This window comes from Lontra canadensis, unplaced genomic scaffold (genome assembly GCF_010015895.1).
Source record: "Lontra canadensis isolate GAN:19392208 unplaced genomic scaffold, GSC_riverotter_1.0 scaffold107, whole genome shotgun sequence".
In the NCBI taxonomy this organism is placed as follows: domain Eukaryota; kingdom Metazoa; phylum Chordata; class Mammalia; order Carnivora; family Mustelidae; genus Lontra; species Lontra canadensis.
The window spans coordinates 4,081,482-4,102,606 of NW_022631101.1; the positions used below are offsets into that span (position 1 = coordinate 4,081,482).

A 21,125-nucleotide genomic window follows, 5' to 3' on the forward strand; every position below is an offset into this window, starting at 1 on the left:
TCAAGAGTCAGATGTTTAACTGACTGAGCCACTCCTGCCCCCTGCTTTGCCCATTTTTTAAATTGGTTTGTTTGTCTTATTTTCTGTGGTTGCATTGTATGAGTTCTTTATAGGCTCTGGATATTAATCCCTTATCAGGTATATGATTTGCCGATCTCTTCTCCTTTGCTGTGAGTTGTCTTTTAACTCAGTTCATAGTGTCTTTCGATTCACAAAAGTTTTAAATTTTGATCAAGTCCATTTGTCTGTGTTTTTCTTTTTGCTTTTGGTGTCATGTCTAAGTAACCATTGCCAAATCCAAGGTCATGAAGTTTTATTCCCATGTTATCTTCTGAGGGCTTTATAGTTTTAAAATTATATATATTATCATTATTTAATCCTACTTGTTAATCTTTGTTTTTTGGTTTTTTTTTTTTTTTCAGCATAACAGTCTACTTGTTAATCTTACTGAGATTTCTTATGTGTGATGAGTCACTTCTCTTTGGCTGGTTTTAAGATTCTCTCTTTGTTTTTGGCTTTTGACAGTTTCTTAAAAAAAGATTTTATTTATTTGACAGAGAAACACAGCCAGAGAGGGAACACCAGCAGAGGGAACAGGAGAAGGAGAAGCAGGCTTCCCGCTGAGCAGGGAGCCTGATGCGGGGCTTGAACCCAGGACCTTGGGGTCATGACCTGAGCCAAAGGCAGACGCTTAACGGCTGAGCCACCCAGGCACCCCCAGCTTTTGACGATTTGATGATAATGTCTTTCTTTCTTTCTCTCTTTCTTTTAAAGATTTTATTTATTTATTTATTTGACAGAGAGACACACAACGAGAGAGGGAACACAAGCAGGGGGAGTGGGAGAGGGAGAAGCAGGCTTCCCGCCAAGCAGGGAGCCTGATGTGGGGCTCGATCCCAGGACCCTGGGATCATGACCCAAGCTGAAGGCAGACGCTTAACAACTGAGCCACCCAGGCGCCCTGATGATAATGTTTTTCCAGTGTGAATCTCTTTGAAAATTTATCCTGCTTTGTTTTCTTTGCTGTTGGATGTGCAGATCCATGTCTTTCATCAAAATTTGGGGAGTTTTAGTCCCCAAAACTCAAAATATCTTTATATTTCAAAATATTTTTCAATCCCGAAATATTCTTTTCTAGCCCTTTCTCCCTTCTTCTTTTGCGACTCCCATTATGCATATATTGGTATGGTTGATGGTGCCCCACAGGTTTCTTCAGATCTGTGTATTTTTCTTTATTCTTGGTTTTTATTTTTTTGCACCCAAGCCAGATAATCTCAACTGATCTGTCTTCAACTTCATGTGTTCTTTCTTCTGCCTCCTCAGAGCTGCCGTTGAGGCCTGTTAGTGAATTTTTCATTTCAGTTATTGTACTTTTTACCTCCAGAATTTCTACTTGGTTCCTTTTTGATAATTTCTGTCTCTCTGTTCCTATTCTTTGTTTAGTAAGACATCCTTCTCCTGGTTTTCTTTCATTTTTGTCCATTATTTCCTTCAGCTCTTTGAGTATTTGCGAAGCAATCGATTTAAAATCTTTGTGCAGTTAAGTCCAAAGTCTGAGCTTGACAGAGACCGTTTCTATTGATTTTTTTCTTCTCTTTTCCTTCTTTCTTTCTTTTTTCTATTATTATTGTTGTTGTTATTATTATTATTATTATTATTAATTTATTCCTGGGAATATGCCATAATTTCTTGTTTCTTTGCAAGCCTCATAGTTTTTTGTTGAAAACTGGACATTTTGAATATTATAATGTGGCACCTCTGGAAACCAGCTTATCCTTTCCTCTGGGATTTGTTGTAGCTTGCTATGAGCTATTGGTGGTGGTGTTTGCTTAGTGACTTTTCTGCGCTATTTGTGTAAAGGCTTTGCTTTTGTGTATGCCTTGTCATGTGTGGCCACTGAAGTCCCTGTTCTGTTAGCTAGGTGGCCAGCTAGTGACTCATCAGAGAATTCCTTAAGTGCCCAGGCTGGGCTTGGGGAGCAAAACACTGCTGGGTTGCAGACGGGCTCCAAGTCGGAGCTGTATTTCAATACTCAGGCAGGCTGTTTACATTTCTGTCTTAGCCTTCACTTCCTGCTTTGCTGGGGTGAAAGTTCCGCAAGAGGTGAACACTCAGGGTTTTCTTTGGACTTTTCTGAGCCTGCACCCAGTCTTGGTCATGTAGGTGGCCTTTCCCTGACCAATGTAGGATCTCTTCAAGCCCCTTATTCCTCGGAGTAGCTCCTTCCTCAGCCACTTCCCTCCCTACTATCCAGTTTTTGCTGAGCCCTGACTGTTATTCTTGGCTTCAGTCAGCTGAGGCTAATGCATTTGTCTCGAAATGCTTTCAGACACCACCTGGGGAGCCATTTCTGCTTGGGGAAAAGCCCCCAAAACAGTGAAATGAAGACAAACCCTTGAGCTGACCCTCCAGGGACAGCTAAGTCCACACGGGCAACCACAGTGATTTGAGAGTCAGATCTGAATTGCCCCTTCTGGTAGCAACAGCTCTCACTGAGAGTGTGGGCTGTTGCCCTCCAGGCAGCCCTGGAGCTGTGGACTTGACAGCAGTAGTTCACATGTCACCGGGCTCTTTTGCTGAAACTTGTGTTTTCTCTCTTCATTGAGCTTTATCCTATTTGTTGTAAGTTTTATGTTCGGTACTGGAGCTCTGAGCAAGTTGCCTCTGACAGCTTTTGGCAATTTATCTGTTGCTTTTGTGGAGAGACACAGTCTTGAAGTTCTCTACTCTGCCATTTTAGGTGACATCACCAGCCACTTCCTGACCTGTCTCTAACCTCTGATGTCATTCTAACTCTGTCTCAGCCCTTGGTCCCCAAACAACATGACTTTGGACATTTTTCACCCTATGACCACCAGCTTCTTCCAGATTCATCTACAAACACTACCTCATCCTTGGCCACTGATGACCCTGGTTAATTCCTGACTTCTGGTTCTTTCCTTTTCCCATGACCACAGGTTTGCCCCCCTCCCCGTCCCCTTCTGTGACCCCTCTCTCTGCCTCTCCAGGGCGCTAATGCTGTGGCCTCAGCTCTTGGGGCCTGTTTGCTGCTCCGAGTGCTGGCACGCCTGGAGTCTGAGGCTGAGGAGGCAGCACGGAGGAAGGACCTGGCGGCCAAGTTTGAGGGTCTGGGCGTTGGTGAGTAAGGCATGGGTGTGTCGGGGGGCAGGGGACAGGGAGCTGCCATGCAGGAGGTTGTGCATCTCCCCACTCCTCTTCTCCCAACCCTGCTCCTTCCTCCTCAATCCACTCATCTTTCCTTTCACACCATGTCCTCACTCCCTTTCTTCCCTCCCACGTAAATCTCCCGGCGCCAGACCTTTTCGGTGAGTGCTACCGCAGCAGCGAGAAACGGGCCGCTCGCCTGCTCCTCCGCCGCTGCCCACTCTGGGGGGAAGCCACTTGCCTCCAGCTGGCCATGCAGGCTGATGCCCGTGCCTTCTTTGCCCAGGATGGGGTACAGGTAAGCACCTGAGGCGCCAACACCCCACACAGTTCCCACCTGGAAACTTCGGGAAGTATGGAGGAGAAGCCCCTGCCATTGTGGGCAGTGAATGGTCTGGACAAGCCTCCGCTCTTCCTGGAGACCACCTGTCCTCCAGAAACTCTCTCCCAGAAGGGCTGCGCTTCCCAGAAGAAGCCCCACCCCCTGCCACAGGAAAGCCAACCTTCCCGCAGCAAAGCCCACCCTCCTAGAAAGTTCTGTTCCTGAACAGAAATTCCTGGTGACCACCGGAAGTCCCATCTGTCACACAGGAAGTCCTCCCACTCCCACAGGAAATCCCATTTCTTCCAAAGGAAGCCCTAGTCATCTATAGGAAGTCCCTCCCACTTCCTTAAGGGGTCCTCGCTTCCAGGTCTCAACAATTAGAATGACCTCACTGAACAATTACCTAGTGTTTTAGGCATAGACAAACTTTGGCTTAGGAAGCCCACCTTTCCCATAGGAAATCCTCTCCTTCAGGAAGCCCTGCTTGTCCCCACGTCTCTCCCATCATGTCCATCCTGACATTTAAAACTCTTCTCCATATCCTTAGTGTAAATCTGATAAGGGCGTGACACTGGCTGGCTCAGTGAGTTACAGCACACCACTGGATCTCAGGGTTCAGGTCCCACACTGGGTGTAAAGCTTAGTTTAAAAAAAAAAAAAGAAAATAAAAAAATCTGATGGGCTCAGAGTCCCACCATCAGTACAGGGAGTCCACTTACCCCAACAGGAAGCCCCATCCTCACTTGTTAGAATGATTTGGCTGGCATTTCACCTACTTACCCAGAGCTCTTTGCTTCGAATAGTGGTTAAACTTGTGGATTCCAGCCTGGGCCTCTTGCTTAACCTCCCCGTGCGCCATCTGTGAAAAGAGAGAAAATATCATTACCGGTTCTGGGAGTGTGGTGAGGGGGAAATGGGCGAACCTATGTGAAGTGCTTAGCCCGGTATCTAGCATGTTGTGTTAATAAATGGTGGCTGTTTAACTCTACCAGCTAAAACCTTGGGCGGGTCATCCTCACCTTTGACCTCCTGCCCCCCATCCCCAGTAGTTCTGGTCGCCATATTGAGCGCTTGCGCTGATGCTGCAGCTGTGGCCCAGTTCTGGCCTGGGGTCTTTAGAAAGGGGCTGTGGGGGACATTCAGGCTCCTAATCCTCCTCACACCCCACAGTCTCTGCTGACACAGAAGTGGTGGGGGGAGATGGACAGCACCACTCCCATCTGGGCCCTGGTTCTCGCCTTCTTTTGCCCCCCACTCATCTACACCAACCTCATCACCTTCAGGTCAGTCCCTTGGGATTAGAATGGCAGGAGGGGGGCACTCGGTTTCTCCTTCCTGCTCACTTCTGGCTGCCTTCCTACTTGGTCTGTCCTGTGCTTCCCTCCCTGTTTGCTCTCTTTCCCTCCCGCAGGCTGGGGCCGTGTCTGGGAGGTGAGCTCCTGGGGGGGCTCTTTGCAGTGCCTCTGGAGAATAGTTCCCCTGCCCTCTGGCCATGGCTCTGGGAGAAGGTCTCTTTGGGCTGACTCTGGAAAGTGCCTCACTGTCTCCCTGCCAGGCCTCTGGGTGAAGAGGTTTGGGTCTCTTTCTGGAGAATTCCTCTTCCACTCACCCCTGCCCCCATTCCTCACTCTGTGCTTTTCTCCATGCCAGGAAGTCAGAGGAGGAGTCCGTACAGAAGGACCTGGCATTCGACATGGATCGGGGCCTCAACGGGGAAGGCCCTGTTGGGTGAGTGAGGTGGGGTAAAGCGAGTTGGGGCACCCTGGGCAGCTTCAGGAGCACCAGGTGCTGGCAACAAAGCCGGAGGGGAGAAGTGGAGCTTCGGGGGGTGATGGCTTCATGAAACCACTGAAGAAACCAAGGAAGTTTCCCAAATGCCAAGCTCGAGGCTTGGGTCAAGGTTTGGTTCTGCCACGAAGGAGGTCCTCACTGGAAACCAGTTTACTTCATGTTACACGTTCTTCCATCTTGACGTAGCAAGTGGAATCAGGTGGATTTGCTTCATTTAGAGATCTTCCATCTTTTTTTTTTTTTTTTTTTCTGACTCCAAGGGTCTTTGCTCTTAAATCTCTATGCTGGGGTACCCAGGCCTAAGCAAGAATCTATCAAACGTCTGATAAGGCCACAGAGTGGAGATGCTGAGGGACTTGGCTGTGAGCCGAACAGACCTGGGTTCAAATCTTAACTTTGACCTTAGAAGTGACCCCAAGCCTCAGGATTCTTCTCTGTAAAATGGATGTGTGTGGAAAGCTGTGTCTCTGTCAGATAGGTTGGGCAGGGTGCAAGGGAGAACAGCTAGGGGCACCTGAGTGGTGTAGTCAGTTGAGCGTCTGACTCTGGGTTTCGGCTCAGGTGATCTCAGCGATGTGAGATCCTTCCCTGCATCGGACCCCACGCCCCCGTGTGGAGTCTGCTTGTGATTCTCTCTCTCCCTCTCTCTGCCCCTCCCACTTGTGCGCGCTCTCTCTCTCTCTCTCTAAAATAGGTAAATAAGTCTGAAAAAGAAAAAAAGAAAGCATCCTACACTCTCAGTGACTGTCAACAACGAAGGCTTACTCCTCCTGCCCCATTTTTGGGTTGTCTGTGTCTTGGCTCCGTTCTGGTTTCCACTTTGGGATGAGGGAGCCCCTCCGAGCTGGGATGTGGCTGGTCTCATAGCAGAGGGAAAAGAGAAATGGCAAACCAGGTACTTACTCTTATAGCCTCATGTGGAAGGGACATGTGTCACTTGTGCCCACATCTCATGGGCAGAAGTGAGGCATATGGTAATCCCTTAGCTCCTGGTCCTCCCACCGAGAGGGAACCAAAATATTTCGTGTGGAGTAGCTCAGTGTGCCCAGCGCCTGGGGGAGCAGCCCCGAGAGAATGCAGAGAAGGCATCATGGCGTCTGGCAAGTAGTAAGGAGTCAGTTAATGGAGTTTCTTATTGATCCATGTCTCAGTTATCTTGCTGAGTGGTGGGTATGAGCATCAGGGTCTGAATCTCTGGTAGTGGAGAAAGGGGGGAGAGGCCCACATTTATGTTCCTCCTTGTACCCTCCTTCTCTACTTTAGCGATGTAGTAAGAAAAGAAAAGGACGCTGGCCCCCAATATTCCAGAAGAAAAATGTTTCAGGTAACTATTCAAAGCATGGTCAGAAGCCAGAAGTCTGTAAGACCCACTACATGCCTCGAGGAGCAGTCAGATTGAGATACATATATGCAAACATGTTTTTCTGAGACAACGCACAATGAATACAATATGTTTGTCAGGATAGAAGAGAAAACTAAGAAAGGAGTTGGGACCACTGAAAAAGGTTGGCTAGAAGTCCCCAGTGTCAGGACCAATCATGATGTCCTTGCCCAGGGAGTTCCCAACTTTTGCATCATGATGATGATGACAGTGATGGTGATGACAGCCGATGCTACAGACACTTACAGAGGGTAGCCAGTGTGCTAAATCTTTTTGAAAAACAGCTTATTTAATTTTCTCAACAACCCTATGCAGTAGAGTCTATTATCATCCCCATTTCACAGTTGAAATCACCAAGGCAGGGCGCCTGGGTGGCTCAGTGGGTTAAGCTGCTGCCTTCGGCTCAGGTCATGATCTCAGGGTCCTGGGATCGAGTCCCGCATCGGGCTCTCTGCTCAGCAGGGAGCCTGCTTCTCTCTCTCTCTCTCTCTCTCTCTCTCTCTGCCTGCCTCCCCATCTACTTGTGATCTCTCTGTCAAATAAATAAATAAAATCTTAAAAAAAAAAAAATCACCAAGGCACTAAGTCATTTGCCTCAGCTCATGTGACTGGTAGGTGGTAGAGTTGGGATTTGAACCCAGATCTTGTTCCTGAAGCTGTGTTCTTAGCTGCTGGGGAGTGCCACCTCCATGGTGAACTTTGTAAAAGGACAGATTCCTGGATCCTTCCCCAGAGAGGCTCAAGATGGGCCCCGGAGTCTGTGAGGCCTGGTTGTGCCTGATTCAAGGTGGCAGATGGCAGGAAGCATTCTGACCACACGTTCTTGTTTCCAGGGCCCTGCAGAGGGTGAAAAGTAAAATACCAGGTCTGTTTTCCCCTCAGCGTTAGGGAACTTTCTGTCCTCTCTGCATCGCCCTTTCTTCAGCTTTTATAATACCCTCCTCTTGTTTTCCTGAGAACAGCTTTACTGAGAGAAAACCCACAATTTATTCAGTTCACCCATTTAAGGTGTTACAATTCAGTGGTTTTTAGTATATGCACAGAATTATGCAGCTGTCACCACTGTCCATCTTAAAACATTTTTGTCACCATCGCAAGAACCTCTGTACCCCTTCGTGGTCACTCCGTATTCCTCCCCTCCCCCCGCCCTCAGTGGCCAGTAACTTTCGTTATCGGGTGTTTCGTCTCAATGAATTTCCCTGTTCCTGACGTGGTGTATGAACCGAGCCACACGCTGTGTGGTCTTCTCTGATGAGTCGCATTAACCTAGCGTCTTGGTTTCAGGATTGCTCCAAGTTGTGGCTCACATTGGCGCACCCTTCCTTTTCAGTGCTAAATAATATTCCGCTGAACGGATAGACCACATTTCACGGACCCGTTTGGGCTGATGCACCTTTGATCAGTTGATGCACATTTGGGTTGTTTCCACTTTGAGGTTGTTATCTTTCTGCCTGGTTTATGAGAAGAAGATGCCTCCCCAAGCCAGTTTACTTTTCCCATTAGCTGGTTGAGTTTGTTTTCATGCGTATCATGCATTTTGGCGTTTGAGGTCCACATGAAGAGTCAGGATGAAATTGGGACAGAGGGTCAGAGCTCGGACAAGAAGGGTCAGAATCCAGAAGCCAAATACGGCAGCTCGCTCTGAGATCAGATACAGGGAGCCTGGGCCAGACGATCTGACATCAGAATCTGGGGGGCGGACGTTAATACTCAGGCAGGGGCTTTCAAACCTGAGGAGCCGAGCTCATGAAAGTGAGGGGGTCGGAGGTCGGGTGGACGGTCCAAGGTCGGACGTAGAGTCAGAGGTTGTGAAGGTGAAAGAAGGAGGATTCGGAGTCAGAAGCCAGGCCAGGGTCAGAGGTCATTCCAAGGCACCAGAGGTCGAAGGGTGGAGAAGGTCAGAGGTGGAAGGTCAGGAGTCTTGCCTGAAGGAGATCTTAGAGGGCAAAGGTTAGATATAGGGGGTCAAACGTCAAGGAGATGGTTGACCCGGGATTTGGTTTCAGGTCAGGCAGCGTTAGAGGTCAGATGTGAAAGGTCAGAGGTCTTAGCGACAGTGGAGAGGGGCTCAGAGGTCAGACTGAGCCTCCTCCCTTCCCCTCCCCCCAGGCCGGCAGAGCCCCCGGAGAAGAAGGCGGTGCGGGTGCTGGGACAGCCCAGGCGCGGGGGCTGCTGCGGGGGCTGCCGCCTGCGCCGCTGGCCGCAGTTCTGGGGGGCGCCGGTGACCGCCTTCGTGGGCAACGTGGTCAGCTACCTCTTCTTCCTGCTGCTCTTCGCCTGGGTGCTGCTCGTCGACTTCCAGCCGGGCGCGCCCGGTGCCCCGGAGCTGCTGCTCTACTTCTGGGCCTTCACCCTGCTCTGCGAGGAGTTCCGCCAGGGCCTGGGCGGCGGCTGGGCCAGCCTGGCCACCCGGGGGCCCGGGCCCGGCCCCCAGCAGGCCCCGCTGCGCCGCCGGCTGAGCCTCTACCTCGCCGACACCTGGAACCAGTGCGACCTGGTGGCCCTCACCTGCTTCCTCCTGGGCGTGGGCTGTCGGTGAGTGTCCCCGCCACCTGCCGCCCCCGCGCCTCCCCGCTGGGCTAGAGCCAGCCCCGCTTTTCCACCCCGAGACACAAACCAAAGTCCCTTCTTGATCGACAGCACCGCCTCGGGGGGCCGACGAGCAGTTAGTTCGCTCACACCTGGGTACCGGGCTTTAGGGCCGCGGCTGCTGTTTTTCTAGATCTGCAGGTTGGCGGGCTTTTCTCTGCCCCAGACCTGGCCCCTTGGTGGCACCCGGAGCCCGCAGTGCACAGTCTTCCCCCAGACTCCCGGCCAGGCCCGGGCGCCGCTCACCTTCCCTGCTCTGCCCCCGCCTCTGCCCCCGTCTCCCGCCCCGCCCTCCGCCCGGCCTCCAGGATGTCTCTGGCCTCTGGTCCTTCCCCACGAGGCTCCTTCTACTCTGAGCTGCCCCGCCTGCCTCCCGGGGCTGCCCCGCACCCCCGCACCCAGTCCTGGGGGCGCTGCCCGGTGGCGGCCTGCCCAGCTCTGCAGGCCCGTGCCCCACTCCTTTCTCTGCATCCAGGCTCCAGCCCCTCGGAGCGGATTGCAGTAATAATCCGGGTTATCCTCGTAATCATAACACTGTAACCCGAACTTTACCAGTGGGATGAGCTCTTAACCAAGGGAGGGGTTCCCAGTTTCTGCAAACTTCCTGGACCAGTTTTATCCCAGGGCAGTGAAACTCATTTCAGTCATTTTCAGTTTCAGTTTTTGAAAATATTTCAACTTTGTTAATTATTATTTGGGGTAAATTGAACAACAGATATTTGGCTCATTATTGGTGTTGTCTGTATTTGAATTTTGCCAAAATCTAGGTTTTGTGTTTGCGAATTTTACATTGTGGCTTTAATGTCATTCGGGTCGTCTTCCTGGGTCAAATTTTATAGATTCACATTTTTTTAAAGATTTTATTTATTTATTTGACAGAGAGAGAGAGATCACAAGTAGGCAGAGAGGCAGGCAGAGAGAGAGGGGGAAGCAGGCTCCCTGCTGAGCAGTGAGCCCCATACGGGGCTCGATCCCAGGACCCTAGGATCATGACCTGAGCTGAAGGCAGAGGCTTTAACCCACTGAGCCACCCACGAGCCCCTAGATTCACATTTTTTTTAAGATTTAAAAAATCTTTTCAATCATCTCTACCCCCAAAGTGGGGCTTGAACTCACAGCTCTGAGATCTGGAGTTCCTAGGCTCCGCCCAAGAGCTCGCCAGGCGCTCCTACAGATTCAGGTGTCACTGGGGAAGCTTGAATGTTTTCACCTTTTAGTCCATAAAAACCTTGACTGTTTCTGCTTACTTCTTAGCTAATTTATAAAAAACAAATTGTCAGGAATTCACCTCAGATATTTCCTGTTGCCAAGACGGGGCTGTGTCATGTTAGTTCATTTCGTCCGTGGCTTCCAGATCATACTGTGTGGTGTCCAGAGAGAGGGCAAAGGGCACGTCAAAACACCCTTGGGAACATGGATGTTTTGGGTCTTGGCATTCATGTCTTCGGGTCTTGCGCATGCTGTTCCCCCTTCTTGAAACACTTTTCCCCCTTCTCCTTGGCCAAGCCAATACCTACACTTCCTTGAGGCCTCCGCTTTGCTGCCTCCGTCTCTGGAAGTCCTCCTCCCTTATCCTCTCCCGACTCTCGGTCCTTCCCAAATGATGTTCCCAGTATGGCTTGTGCAGTCTCTTTCCTCAAGGAAGATTCTAAACTCCTCAAGACACATCTGTCTCGGGGCACCTGGGGGCTCAGTCCATTAAGCCTCTGCCTTCGAGTCAGGTCATGATCCCGGGGTCCTGGGATCGAGTCCCGCATTGGGCTCCCTGCTCAGCGGGGAGCCTGCTTCTCCCTCTGCCTGCTGCTCCCCTTGCTCGTGCTCTCTGACAAATAAATCAATCTTAAGAAAAAAAAGATACTTAGCTCATCTCCCAGCAACAGAAAATATCTTTGAAATATAGCCTATTACCAAAGAAATGCAGAAGTATGTCCTCAGTGAACACGATTAAAGAAATGAGGAACACACAACAGAAACCACGTCTCTCCAAGACTCCCCACTTTCTCCTTTGGTGCTGAGTTTGGTGCATTTTCTGCTTGTTCTTTTTCTGTGGTTTTACATGGACAGATAAACATACTTTTGTAAATGAAGGACACTATATTTCATGTATTTTTCTGCAACTCTTTTTCCTTTTTAATATGTCCTGACATGCTTTCCATATCGGTATTTGCAAAGATACCTCAGTCTTTGAAAATGTGGCATCAACTTCCAGAAGAAGGGGTTTTGACCATTGTTGGCTAAAGATCAGACAAGACAGACTTCTCCTTGCCAGAATGAAAGGAATGAATGAATTCTTTTCATAAGGCAGTGAGACAAAAATTCTAAACTTCAAGAGGTAGAAATCAAGCCAAAAGTCTGGCCACAAAGTCTCATTTTCTACTCAAGGTAACATGACATTATAATCAGATACTAGCTGATGAAGTTTCTTTTCCTTTTATTTATTAACTATTATTATTATTATTATTTTAAGTCCTAGCAGTTAGGACACTGTTCCTGTGAAGAGAGCAGACAAAGAGCTTTGTGGACACAACCTAGTGACTATTTCCAAGGACGGAAGGGACCTGACACCCCGTTTTATAATCTGGATCGTTAACAGCAGTGACTCCCTCCCTACCTGTCTCCATTGACAGAGGCTTGCTTCCTCTGTGCTGTTAGAGATGCTACAAAGTAACTCAGCATGAATAATTTATTCCATTAGCAAGATAAGAAAGTTTTGCAGGACACTATGCTTCTGTTTCTCTTATTTTTTTTTAAAGATTTTATTTATGTATTTGATAGAGATCACAAGTAGGTAGAGAGGCAGGCAGAGAGAGAGAGAGGAGGAAACAGGCTCCCCGCTGAGCAGAGAGCCCGATGCAGGGCTCAAGCCCAGGACCCTGGGATCATGACCCAAGCCAAAGGCAGAGGCTTTAACCCACTGAGCCACCCAAATGCCCCTGTTTCTCTTATATTTTGATTAATGTATCTTTTGAGGGGCGCCTGGGTGGCTCAGTGGGTTAAGCCTCTGCTTTTGGCTCAGGTCATGATCTCGGGGTCCTGGGATCGAGCCCCGCATCGGGCTCTCTGTTCGGCAGGGAGCCTGCTTCCCCCCCACTCTCTGTCTGCCTCTCTGCCTACCTGTGATCTCTGTCAAATAAATAAATAAAATCTTTAAAAAAAAAAAAAGTATCTTTTGAGATGAAAGAGCCATGTGCTATCATGCTTTAGGAATACCAGTGATATTTTATTTTTAAGATTTTTATTTATTTATTTGACAGAGAGAGACAGAGTGAGAGTGGGAACACAAGCAGGGGGAGTAAGAGAGCGGGGAGGAGGCTTCCTGCCAAGTAGAGAGCCCGATGCGGGGCTCAATCCCAGAACCCTGGGATCACGACTTGAGCCAAAGGCAGAGGCTTAACCCACTGAGCCACCCAGGCTCCCCAAGGGTACATATATTCTTGACGTGGATAGATTTCCTTGTAGAATAGCTTCGCCCACATACACGCCCATCATCAGGGTAAGAGGGTGCCCCTTGAGGACGCACCTGACAAGACAATACCGGGTATTTTCAATCTTTAAAATTTTGTAGCTCTCAATTTAACCTTTAGATCTTTTTCTGTCTTTTTTCCATTCTGACAGGTAAAAATGACTTCTCGTTTTAAAACTTATGCATCCCTGACTACTAGTTAGCTTGGACATCTGTTCATAGCAAATGGCCACTTGTCCCTCTGTCAATGTCTTTTCATAGGCTTGCCGCCATTTTAGAAAATACATGTTCATTTATGTTTGTTGATCTCTTGTGTATGTGTGTGGATGGGTCGGTGCTCTCTCCTAACCCTTGGTGTTTTGTTTTTTTTTTCTTTTTAGATTTTATTTTTAAGTTCTGTCTACATCTAACATGGGGCTCGAACTCACAACCCTGAGATCAAGAGTCGCACACTCTGCTCCCTGAGCCAGCCAGGCGCCCTACCCTCTTGGTGGTTTTATTTATTTATTTATTTATTTATTTATTAAAAGATTTTATTTATTTGACAGAGATCACAAGTAGGCAGAGAGGCAGGCAGAGAGACAGGGGGAAGCAGGCTCCCTGCCAAGCAGAGAGCCCGATGCGGGGCTCCATCCCAGGACCCTGGGATCATGACCTGAGCCGAAGGCAGAGGCTTAACCCACTGAGCCACCCAGCTGCCCCCCTTTTGGTGGTTTTGTTTTAAATACCTTCTCACTGTCTGCAGCTCATCTTTTCACTTTTGTATATTAAACATTCTTTTATTATTTTCATTTGCATCCTGAAATAACCAGAGACTTATAAAAAATGTGGCAAAAACAGTACGAAGAATTCCTCTATACCATTCACCCAGATCCTCAGATGTCAACATCTTCCCTTATCAAATCCAAGAGATCTTAAACTTTACCAGTGGTCCCACCGATGTCCTTTTTCTATCCTAGGAGCCTACCCAGTTCCTCTATCCTTCTTCAGCTTTTATGATCTTGACACTTTTGAACAGGCCAGCCCTACGTTACTTTGTAGGACTTGCCTCCGTTTGAGTCTGTCTCAGGTGCCTTTGTGGTCAGATTGAGGTCCTGCGTTTTTGGCGGTTTTGCCTTTCTCTGTTTATCGTATTTATGTCATCTCTTGACGGACGGAAATTTTATCTTTCAGAGTAGTCAAACTCATCAGTCTTTCCCTATGTTGTGGTTTTACACATCACTTGCGTAGAAGGTTTTGTTGTCTTGTGACATCTCATCCAGTCAAGCTCTTGAAGAAATTCTGTATTTTCAGATTTTCATGTTTTGCCTTTTACTCTAGGTTTTTTTTTTTTTTTTTTTTTTAAGTACCTTTATTTTTTATTTATTTTTGAGAGAGAGAGTTGGGGGAAGGAGGGGGAGAGAGAGAAGCTCAAGCAGGTGCCACACAGCACAGAGCCAAAGGCGGGTGTCATCTCAGGACCCTGAGATCATGGCCTAACCCCCACCGAGGGACCCAGGCGCCCCTTGCCTTTCACTCTAGGTTTTTAATCCATTCAGGGTTCAAGTACATGATGATGCAAATAGGGATACAGTTTTATTTTCCCCATAGGGGTCGCTGGTGCTGTTAGCCATCCAACCTCCCTCTGTTATCCGCTCTCCCCGTGAGGTCGTCTGTCTTCTGCTTACTCACTTGCTGGAACTCTCTCTATTTTGCCCCTTTATAGGTTGGACAAATATTCCAGCAGGTTTTCCGACTGGATTGTCACGGGGGCCTCCCAAATCTTTGCCAAGACCCTGATTTATGCTGCCATTCCTAAGCGGGTGCCAGTGACATCTGGGTAAACCCGGGCTGAATCAGCAGGTCCTGGCTGCGGCCCCTCCGGGGTCACCCTAAGCCTGGTGTTGGGAAGACCTGGGTTTTCCTTTGTACCCCGTGACCCCTAAGTGAGCCCTGCCGCATCTCCCCGCACCGCAGGCTGACCCCCGGCCTGTATGACCTGGGCCGCACCGTCCTCTGCCTCGACTTCATGGTCTTCACGCTGCGGCTGCTGCACATCTTCACAGTCAACAAACAACTCGGGCCCAAGATCGTCATCGTGAACAAGATGGTGAGGGGCGGCAGGGTCGGGTGGGCGGGTCCAGAGGAGGAAAGGGGCGGGGCAGGGAGGTGTGGGCATGGGCGTGGCGTGGGGGTGGGGTCATGCCAGGGGGCGGGTCCAGACTTGGTCTCTTCCCACCCTGCAGATGAAGGACGTGTTCTTCTTCCTCTTCTTCCTGGGTGTGTGGCTGGTTGCCTACGGCGTGGCCACGGAGGGGCTCCTCAGGCCCCGGGATCGTGACCTCCCTAATGTCCTGCGCCGTGTCTTCTACCGTCCCTATCTGCAGATCTTTGGGCAGATCCCCCAGGAGGACATGGATGGTATGGAGGGATGAGAGGGCCTGACGCCCCCGCCTTCGAGTACCCCCCCTCAGGGCTCCCCGTCCCTGGGGTTCTATGCCCCCCTCTTTAAGTCTCAGCCCCCCTCTCTCTCTAGGTCTCTGAGTAGCCCCTACCCCCTTCATCTCTATGCGACTTTGTCCTCCTTTCTCGTCTCTGTTTCCTGTCTCTGGGTCTCTGATGCCTCCTCTGTCTCTTTCTGCGATTCTGTCTCCCTCTCTCTGGCTCTCTTTCCCCCACACCCCTCTGAATTTCTGTTTGTCTCTGGTCTCTGTCTCCCTTCACAGTGGCCCTCATGGAGCATGTCAACTGCTCATCGGAGCAGGGCTTCTGGGCTCGCCCGCCGGGCGCTCAGGCAGGCTCGTGTGTCTCTCTCTATGCCAACTGGCTGGTGGTTCTCCTCCTCATCATCTTCCTGCTGGTGGCCAACATCCTGCTGCTCAATTTGCTCATCGCCATGTTCAGGTGAGGCCAGACTGCTCTCTGACCTGACTTCACCCAGTGTGACCCTTGACCCCAGTGTGACTTTCTGTCCCAGCTTGACCCCGACCCCAGCCTAATCAGTTCCGTCTTTAGTCCGAGAATTCAGACACTGCCCGGACCTGGACTGTGAACTCTGATCCTCTCTCTGAGCCCAGGCAGAACATTAAAAAAAAATGTGTTTTTGTGGCAAAATACATATAATTTGCCAATGTGAAGTGTACCAATTCAGTGCCATTAATTAAATTCATAATGTTTTACAACCATTACCACTATGTACTTCCAAAAAATGTTATCGCTCCAGACACACAGTGTGTACCCAATGAGCCAGTGGCAACTTCCTGCTCCCCACTGACCCACCTGGCCCCCTGGAGCCCGCTTTTTGTCTTTAGGAATTTGCTTATTCTAGAGGTTTCATATATGTGGATTCATACAACATTTATCATTTTCTGTCTGGCTTATTTCACTTAGCATAAAGTTTTCAGTGTTTATTCAAGTTGCGGCACAGACTAGTCCTCTTTTCATGGCTGAATAATATTCCATTGTACGAGTCTATCCCATTGTATGAGTCTATCCCGTTCCCTCGTCTGTTCATCTGTTCGTGGACACTTGCTTGTTTCCATCCCTTTGCTCTTTCAAATGATGCTGCACTGAACATTAGTGTTCATGTACCTGTTTGAGTCTCTTGTTTTTATTTCTTTTGGATATATTTCTAAAGTAGGATGCTGGGCACGCTGTGGCAATTCTCTTTAGCTTTTTGAAACTGGACGGTTTTCAACAGTAGCAGCACCATTTTCTGTTCTCATTAGTGATGTAGGAGAGTTCCGATTTCCCCACAGCCTTGCCGTGAGTTGTTATTTTCCTTTTCAAAACAATGCTGCCGTCCTAGCTAGTGGGCGAACTGGTATTTGATTTTTTTTTTAAGATTTTTTAAAGATTTTATTTATTTGACAGAGACCACAAGCAGGCAGAGAGGCAGGCAGAGAGAGAGGAAGGGAAGCAGGCTCCCCGCTGAGCAGAGAGCCCGATGCGGGGCTTGATCCCAGGACCCTGAGACCATGACCTGAGCTGAAGGCAGAGGCTTAACCCACTGAGCCACCCAGGTGCCCCTCTCCCATTCTGTTGGTTGTCTTTTCCTGTTCTTTTTTTTTTTTTTTTAAGATTTTATTTATTTATTTGACAGAGAGAGATCACAAGTAGGCAGAGAGGCAGGCAGAGAGAGAGAGAGGGGAAGCAGGCTCCCTGCTGAGCAGAGAGCCTGATGTGGGGCTCGATCCCAGGACTCTGGGATCATGACTGAGCCAAAGGCAGAGGCTTAACCCACTGAGCCATCCAGGCGCCCCTTTCCTGTTCTTGATAATCCCCTTTGATGCACAAAAATTTAAAAATTTTTTATTTGTACTGTTGGTGTCGTATCTAAGGACCCATCTCCCAATCCAAGGTAATAGAGTCACTTCTATGTTTTACGGTGTTAGCTCTTATATTCAGTTTCTTGGTCTGTTTGACTTAATTTTGGTATATGGATGTGATGTGGGGCCCAACTTCGTTCTTTTTGCACGCAGAAATCCTATTATTCCAGGTCTCTTTGTGTAAGAGACTATTTTTTTTTTCCATATCAAATGGACTTGTCACGCAGGGACATCTGGGTGGCTCAGTTGGCTAAACGTCTGCCTTTGGCTCAGGTCATGATCCCAGGGTCCTGGGATCGAGTCCTGCATTGAGCTCCTTGCTCAGAGGGAGCCTGTTTCTCCCTCTGCCTTCTGCTCTCCCTGCTTGTGCTCACTCTCTCTGACAAATAAATAAAATCTTAAAAAAAAAATTAGTTGGCCATTAGCCATTGTATTAGTTTCCTGGGGCTTCCCTAACAAAGTAACAAAAAGCGGATGGTGTTAAGTAACAGAAACTTTTCCGTCACAGTTCTGGATGCTGTTAAGTCCAAAACCAAGGTATGGGTAGGATTGGTTCCTTCTAAGGGCTGTGAAGGAGACTCTGTTCCCTGCCTCTCTCCTACCTTCTGGCAGACTGCTGGCAGTCCTTGGCTGGCAGACGTGGCAGTGTTCACTGCAGGTGTAGAGAAACACAACTGATTTTTGGTTGGTGATCTGGTGCCCTGCAACTTTGCTGAATTTGCTTATTAGCTCTAGTAGCTTTCTTTCTTTTTTCTTTTTTTTAAAGATTTTATTTATTTATTTGACAGAGAGAGATCCCAAGTAGGCAGAGAGAGAGGAGGAAGCAGGCTTCCTGCCAGGCAGAGAGCCCAATGTGGGGCTCGACTCCAGGACCCTGGGATCATGACCTGAGCCGAAGGCAGGCCTTAACCCACTGAGCCACCCAGGTGCCCCTCTAGTACCTTTCTCGGGATTCTCTGAGATTTTTGATATATAGGATCGTGTCATTTGTGAGAAGAAATAGTTCTATGTCTTCCTTTCCAATTTGGATGCCTTTTATTTCTTGTTCCTGTTTAATTGCTTTGGCTAGAACTTTCAGTACAACGACAAAGAGCTGTGGTAAGAGTGGGCATCCTTGTCTTGTTCCTTATTTTAGCTGAAAGCTTTCAGTCTTTCTTCATTGAGTATGATGTTAGCCGTAGGTTTTTCATAAGTACCCTATACCCATGTTGAGGAATTTTCCTTTTAATCCTATCTGATTTTTTTTTTTTTAAACCATGAAAGGATGTTGGGTTTTGTCAAATGCCTTTTTATGTCTCTGCCACTTGAGAGGATCATGTGGGTTTTTTTTCTCTTTTTGTTCTATTAAGGTGGTGTATTATATTGATTTTTGCATGCTGAGGCACCTTTGCATTACTGGGATAAATCCCACTTGGTCATGGTATATGATCCTTTTACTATGCAGCCGAAGTAGGTCTGTTGGTATTTTGTTGGGGATATTTGTGTGTGTATCTATAAAAACTATTGGTCTGTAATTTTGTTTCCTTGTGTTATCATTATCTGGGATGGTAATGCTGCTGGCCTCACAGAATGAGTCACAAACTGTTCTCTCCTCTTTTTTTTGGAGTTTTTTTGGGAGAATTTGAGAAGGATTGGTGTTATTTACTTATTTAATGTTTCATAGAACTCATCAACAACAACATCTAGGCCTGGGATTTTGTTGTTGGGGCATTTTTGATGAGTGATTTAATCTCTTGTTATAGGTCTTTTGAGATTTTCTATTCTTGAGTCAGGTAATTTGTATGTTTCTAGGAATCTGTCCATTTATTTCATTTAGGTTATCTAATTTGTTGGTGTACAGTTGGGATAGTGTTCTCTTATAATCCTTTTTATTTCGTAAGGTTCATAGTGATGTCTCCATTTTCATTTCTGATTTTAGCTATTTGTGTTCAGCTGACTTTTGAGCCTGTCTATAACCTCTACCCTAATTCCTGACGCTGTCTCCCCTTGACCTCAGACATCTTTGCCCTCCTAATCCAGCTCCTAATAAATGCATCCTATAATACCTCTGACCTTAATGATTCTGACATCTGCCTACTGCCTTGGACTTCAAACATATTGTCTAATATCTAACCTTCATCTGCCCTCTTTGACCTCTGGTGACCCTTGACCTCTCCTCCCCACAGCGACACCTTCGGCAAAGTACAGGGAAACAGCGACCTCTATTGGAAGGCTCAGCGCTACAGCCTCATCCGGGAATTTCACTCTCGGCCGGCGCTGGCCCCGCCCCTTATCATCATCTCTCACGTGCGCCTCCTCATCCGGCAACTACGCAGGCGTCGGTCCCGCTTGCCGCCCTCCCCGGCCATCGAACATTTTCGTGAGAGCGGGGTTTGATGCGAAAGGGAAAGGCACGGGGGTCAGGCCCTGGACAGGAGGAAGAGCACGGACAGGCTGCGGGAAGATGTCCGGGAGCAGTGGGCAAGGGTTAGGCGGTGGTGGGGGGCAGGTGTTAAGTATTAGGGTGTGGCCTAGACCTGCACAGGGCGTGGTCTGTGCGGGCTCGCATTGGAGGCCTTGGTGGGGCCGGCCGAGGAGGCGGCAGGCCCTCTGACTCTGCCCTCACCCCCCCTGCCAGGGGTTTACCTCTCCAAGGAAGCAGAGCGGAGGCTGCTGACGTGGGAGTCGGTGCAGAAGGAGAATTTCCTGCTGGCTCGCGCGCGGGACAAGCGGGAGAGCGACTCCGAGCGTCTGAAACGCACGTCGCAAAAGTGAGGGCCGGGCTTCCTGGGGGGCAGGGGGTAGGAGGAGGGAGGAGCCAGGCTCCGGGTGGAGCCCGAGTGGGGCCGAGCCGGAGAGTTGGGGAGGAAGGCGGGCCTGCGGGGCGTGGGGCTTCCGAGGTGGGCGGGGCTAGCGGGCGGCGGGATTGGGTCTGATGCCCCTGGTGCTTGTGGGTTACAGGGTGGACACAGCCTTGAAGCAGTTGAGGCGGATCCGGGAGTGTGAGCAGCGTCTGAAAGGGCTGGAGCAGGAGGTGAGGACTCCCGGGCCAGGCCGGGGGCGTGTGGCTGGGGTAGGGGGGCTGGTGTGGGTTCTAGTCTCCTACCCTCTGGCCCTCCCGCTCCCCAGGTGCAGCACTGTAGCCGCGTCCTGGGCTGGGTGGCTGACGCCCTGAGCCGCTCTACATTGTTGCCCCCAGGGGGGCCGCCGCCACCAGCCCCGTCTGGGCCTAAAGGTCAGTATTGTGGGGTGCGCCTGTGCCTATCCCTGGCCTCTGTGGTCACCACCGCACGTTCTGGGGCTTTTGCTCCTCTATCTCTGAGTGTTTTTCTCCCGCGTGCTGGCTTTCCCTTGTCCTGGGGTGCACTCTGTTTCCTTTGGGCTTTTCGTGCTTCCTTCTTCTTGCCAGCCGCCCAGGTTTTGTCGTCTTCTCCATCCCACCACCTGTTCTCTCCTCCCTCCAGACTGAGCCCTGCTGGCAGACTTCAAGGAGTCGTCCCCACAGGGAGTGTTTGCTCCCAAAGTCCTAGCTGGTCCTTGACCCTTGCACCTCGTGGCCTCGTCTTGCACGTGGGCCCCACGCTGGCGGAGGACCACGCGAGCTGCTGTCAGGACCCCCTCAGGGAGTGTTATCCACGCGGACCACCCAGGCCCAGCTCCTCCCAGAACCCGTCCGATTCCGGAAGGCTCAGCCTCGAGCCCAGGCACTGCTCTTCTGAAGGCGCTGCCACAGCCCGCTGGGCGGGAGAAGGCTGCGGGGTCCTGGGCTTCAGGGATCACAGATCCCACACGGGGGAAATAAAGCCATTTGAGAGGAGTGAGTCCAGTGCTTGATTCCTGAGGAAATGGCGGGTATCTAGATCCTTTTGCCACGGGGCTGGGGCTGGGTTTGAGGTCTTTGGTCAGTCTGTTGCCGTATTTTAGATAATCTCCAGGTCTGTTCTCCGCTCCCAGGTCCACTCTGCCTGTCTGCCTCGGCCCAGCACCTCTCGTGTGCGCTGTTTTGATGGTTCTCACTTCAGTGGGACAGAAATCCCAGCCGTCTGCACCCCCCCGTTCCTACTTTCCAGTGGAGAAAGAACTCAGTGATAATAAGCAAATTATTTCCTGGAGTGGGGGTGGGTG

The 21,125-nt window shown here is 49.6% G+C and overlaps 1 protein-coding gene across 3 annotated transcripts in view; it reads left to right on the forward strand.

Moving 5' to 3' along the window:
- The window catches only part of TRPM4 (transient receptor potential cation channel subfamily M member 4), a 37,013-nt gene extending 16,230 nt beyond the window's left edge, over positions 1–20,783 (forward strand). For all 3 annotated transcript variants that reach the window (XM_032839288.1, XM_032839289.1, XM_032839290.1), the window contains 13 exons: positions 3,009–3,138; positions 3,318–3,463; positions 4,661–4,773; positions 5,141–5,218; positions 8,772–9,197; positions 14,671–14,803; positions 14,940–15,114; positions 15,420–15,597; positions 19,187–19,380; positions 19,639–19,771; positions 19,962–20,034; positions 20,130–20,235; positions 20,465–20,783. In XM_032839288.1, coding sequence (XP_032695179.1) covers positions 3,009–3,138; positions 3,318–3,463; positions 4,661–4,773; positions 5,141–5,218; positions 8,772–9,197; positions 14,671–14,803; positions 14,940–15,114; positions 15,420–15,597; positions 19,187–19,380; positions 19,639–19,771; positions 19,962–20,034; positions 20,130–20,235; positions 20,465–20,469 — 1,890 coding nt within the window. In that variant the 3' untranslated portion in view covers positions 20,470–20,783. The remainder of the gene's footprint in view (positions 1–3,008; positions 3,139–3,317; positions 3,464–4,660; positions 4,774–5,140; positions 5,219–8,771; positions 9,198–14,670; positions 14,804–14,939; positions 15,115–15,419; positions 15,598–19,186; positions 19,381–19,638; positions 19,772–19,961; positions 20,035–20,129; positions 20,236–20,464) is intronic.
- Positions 20,784–21,125: the final 342 nt, after the last annotated feature.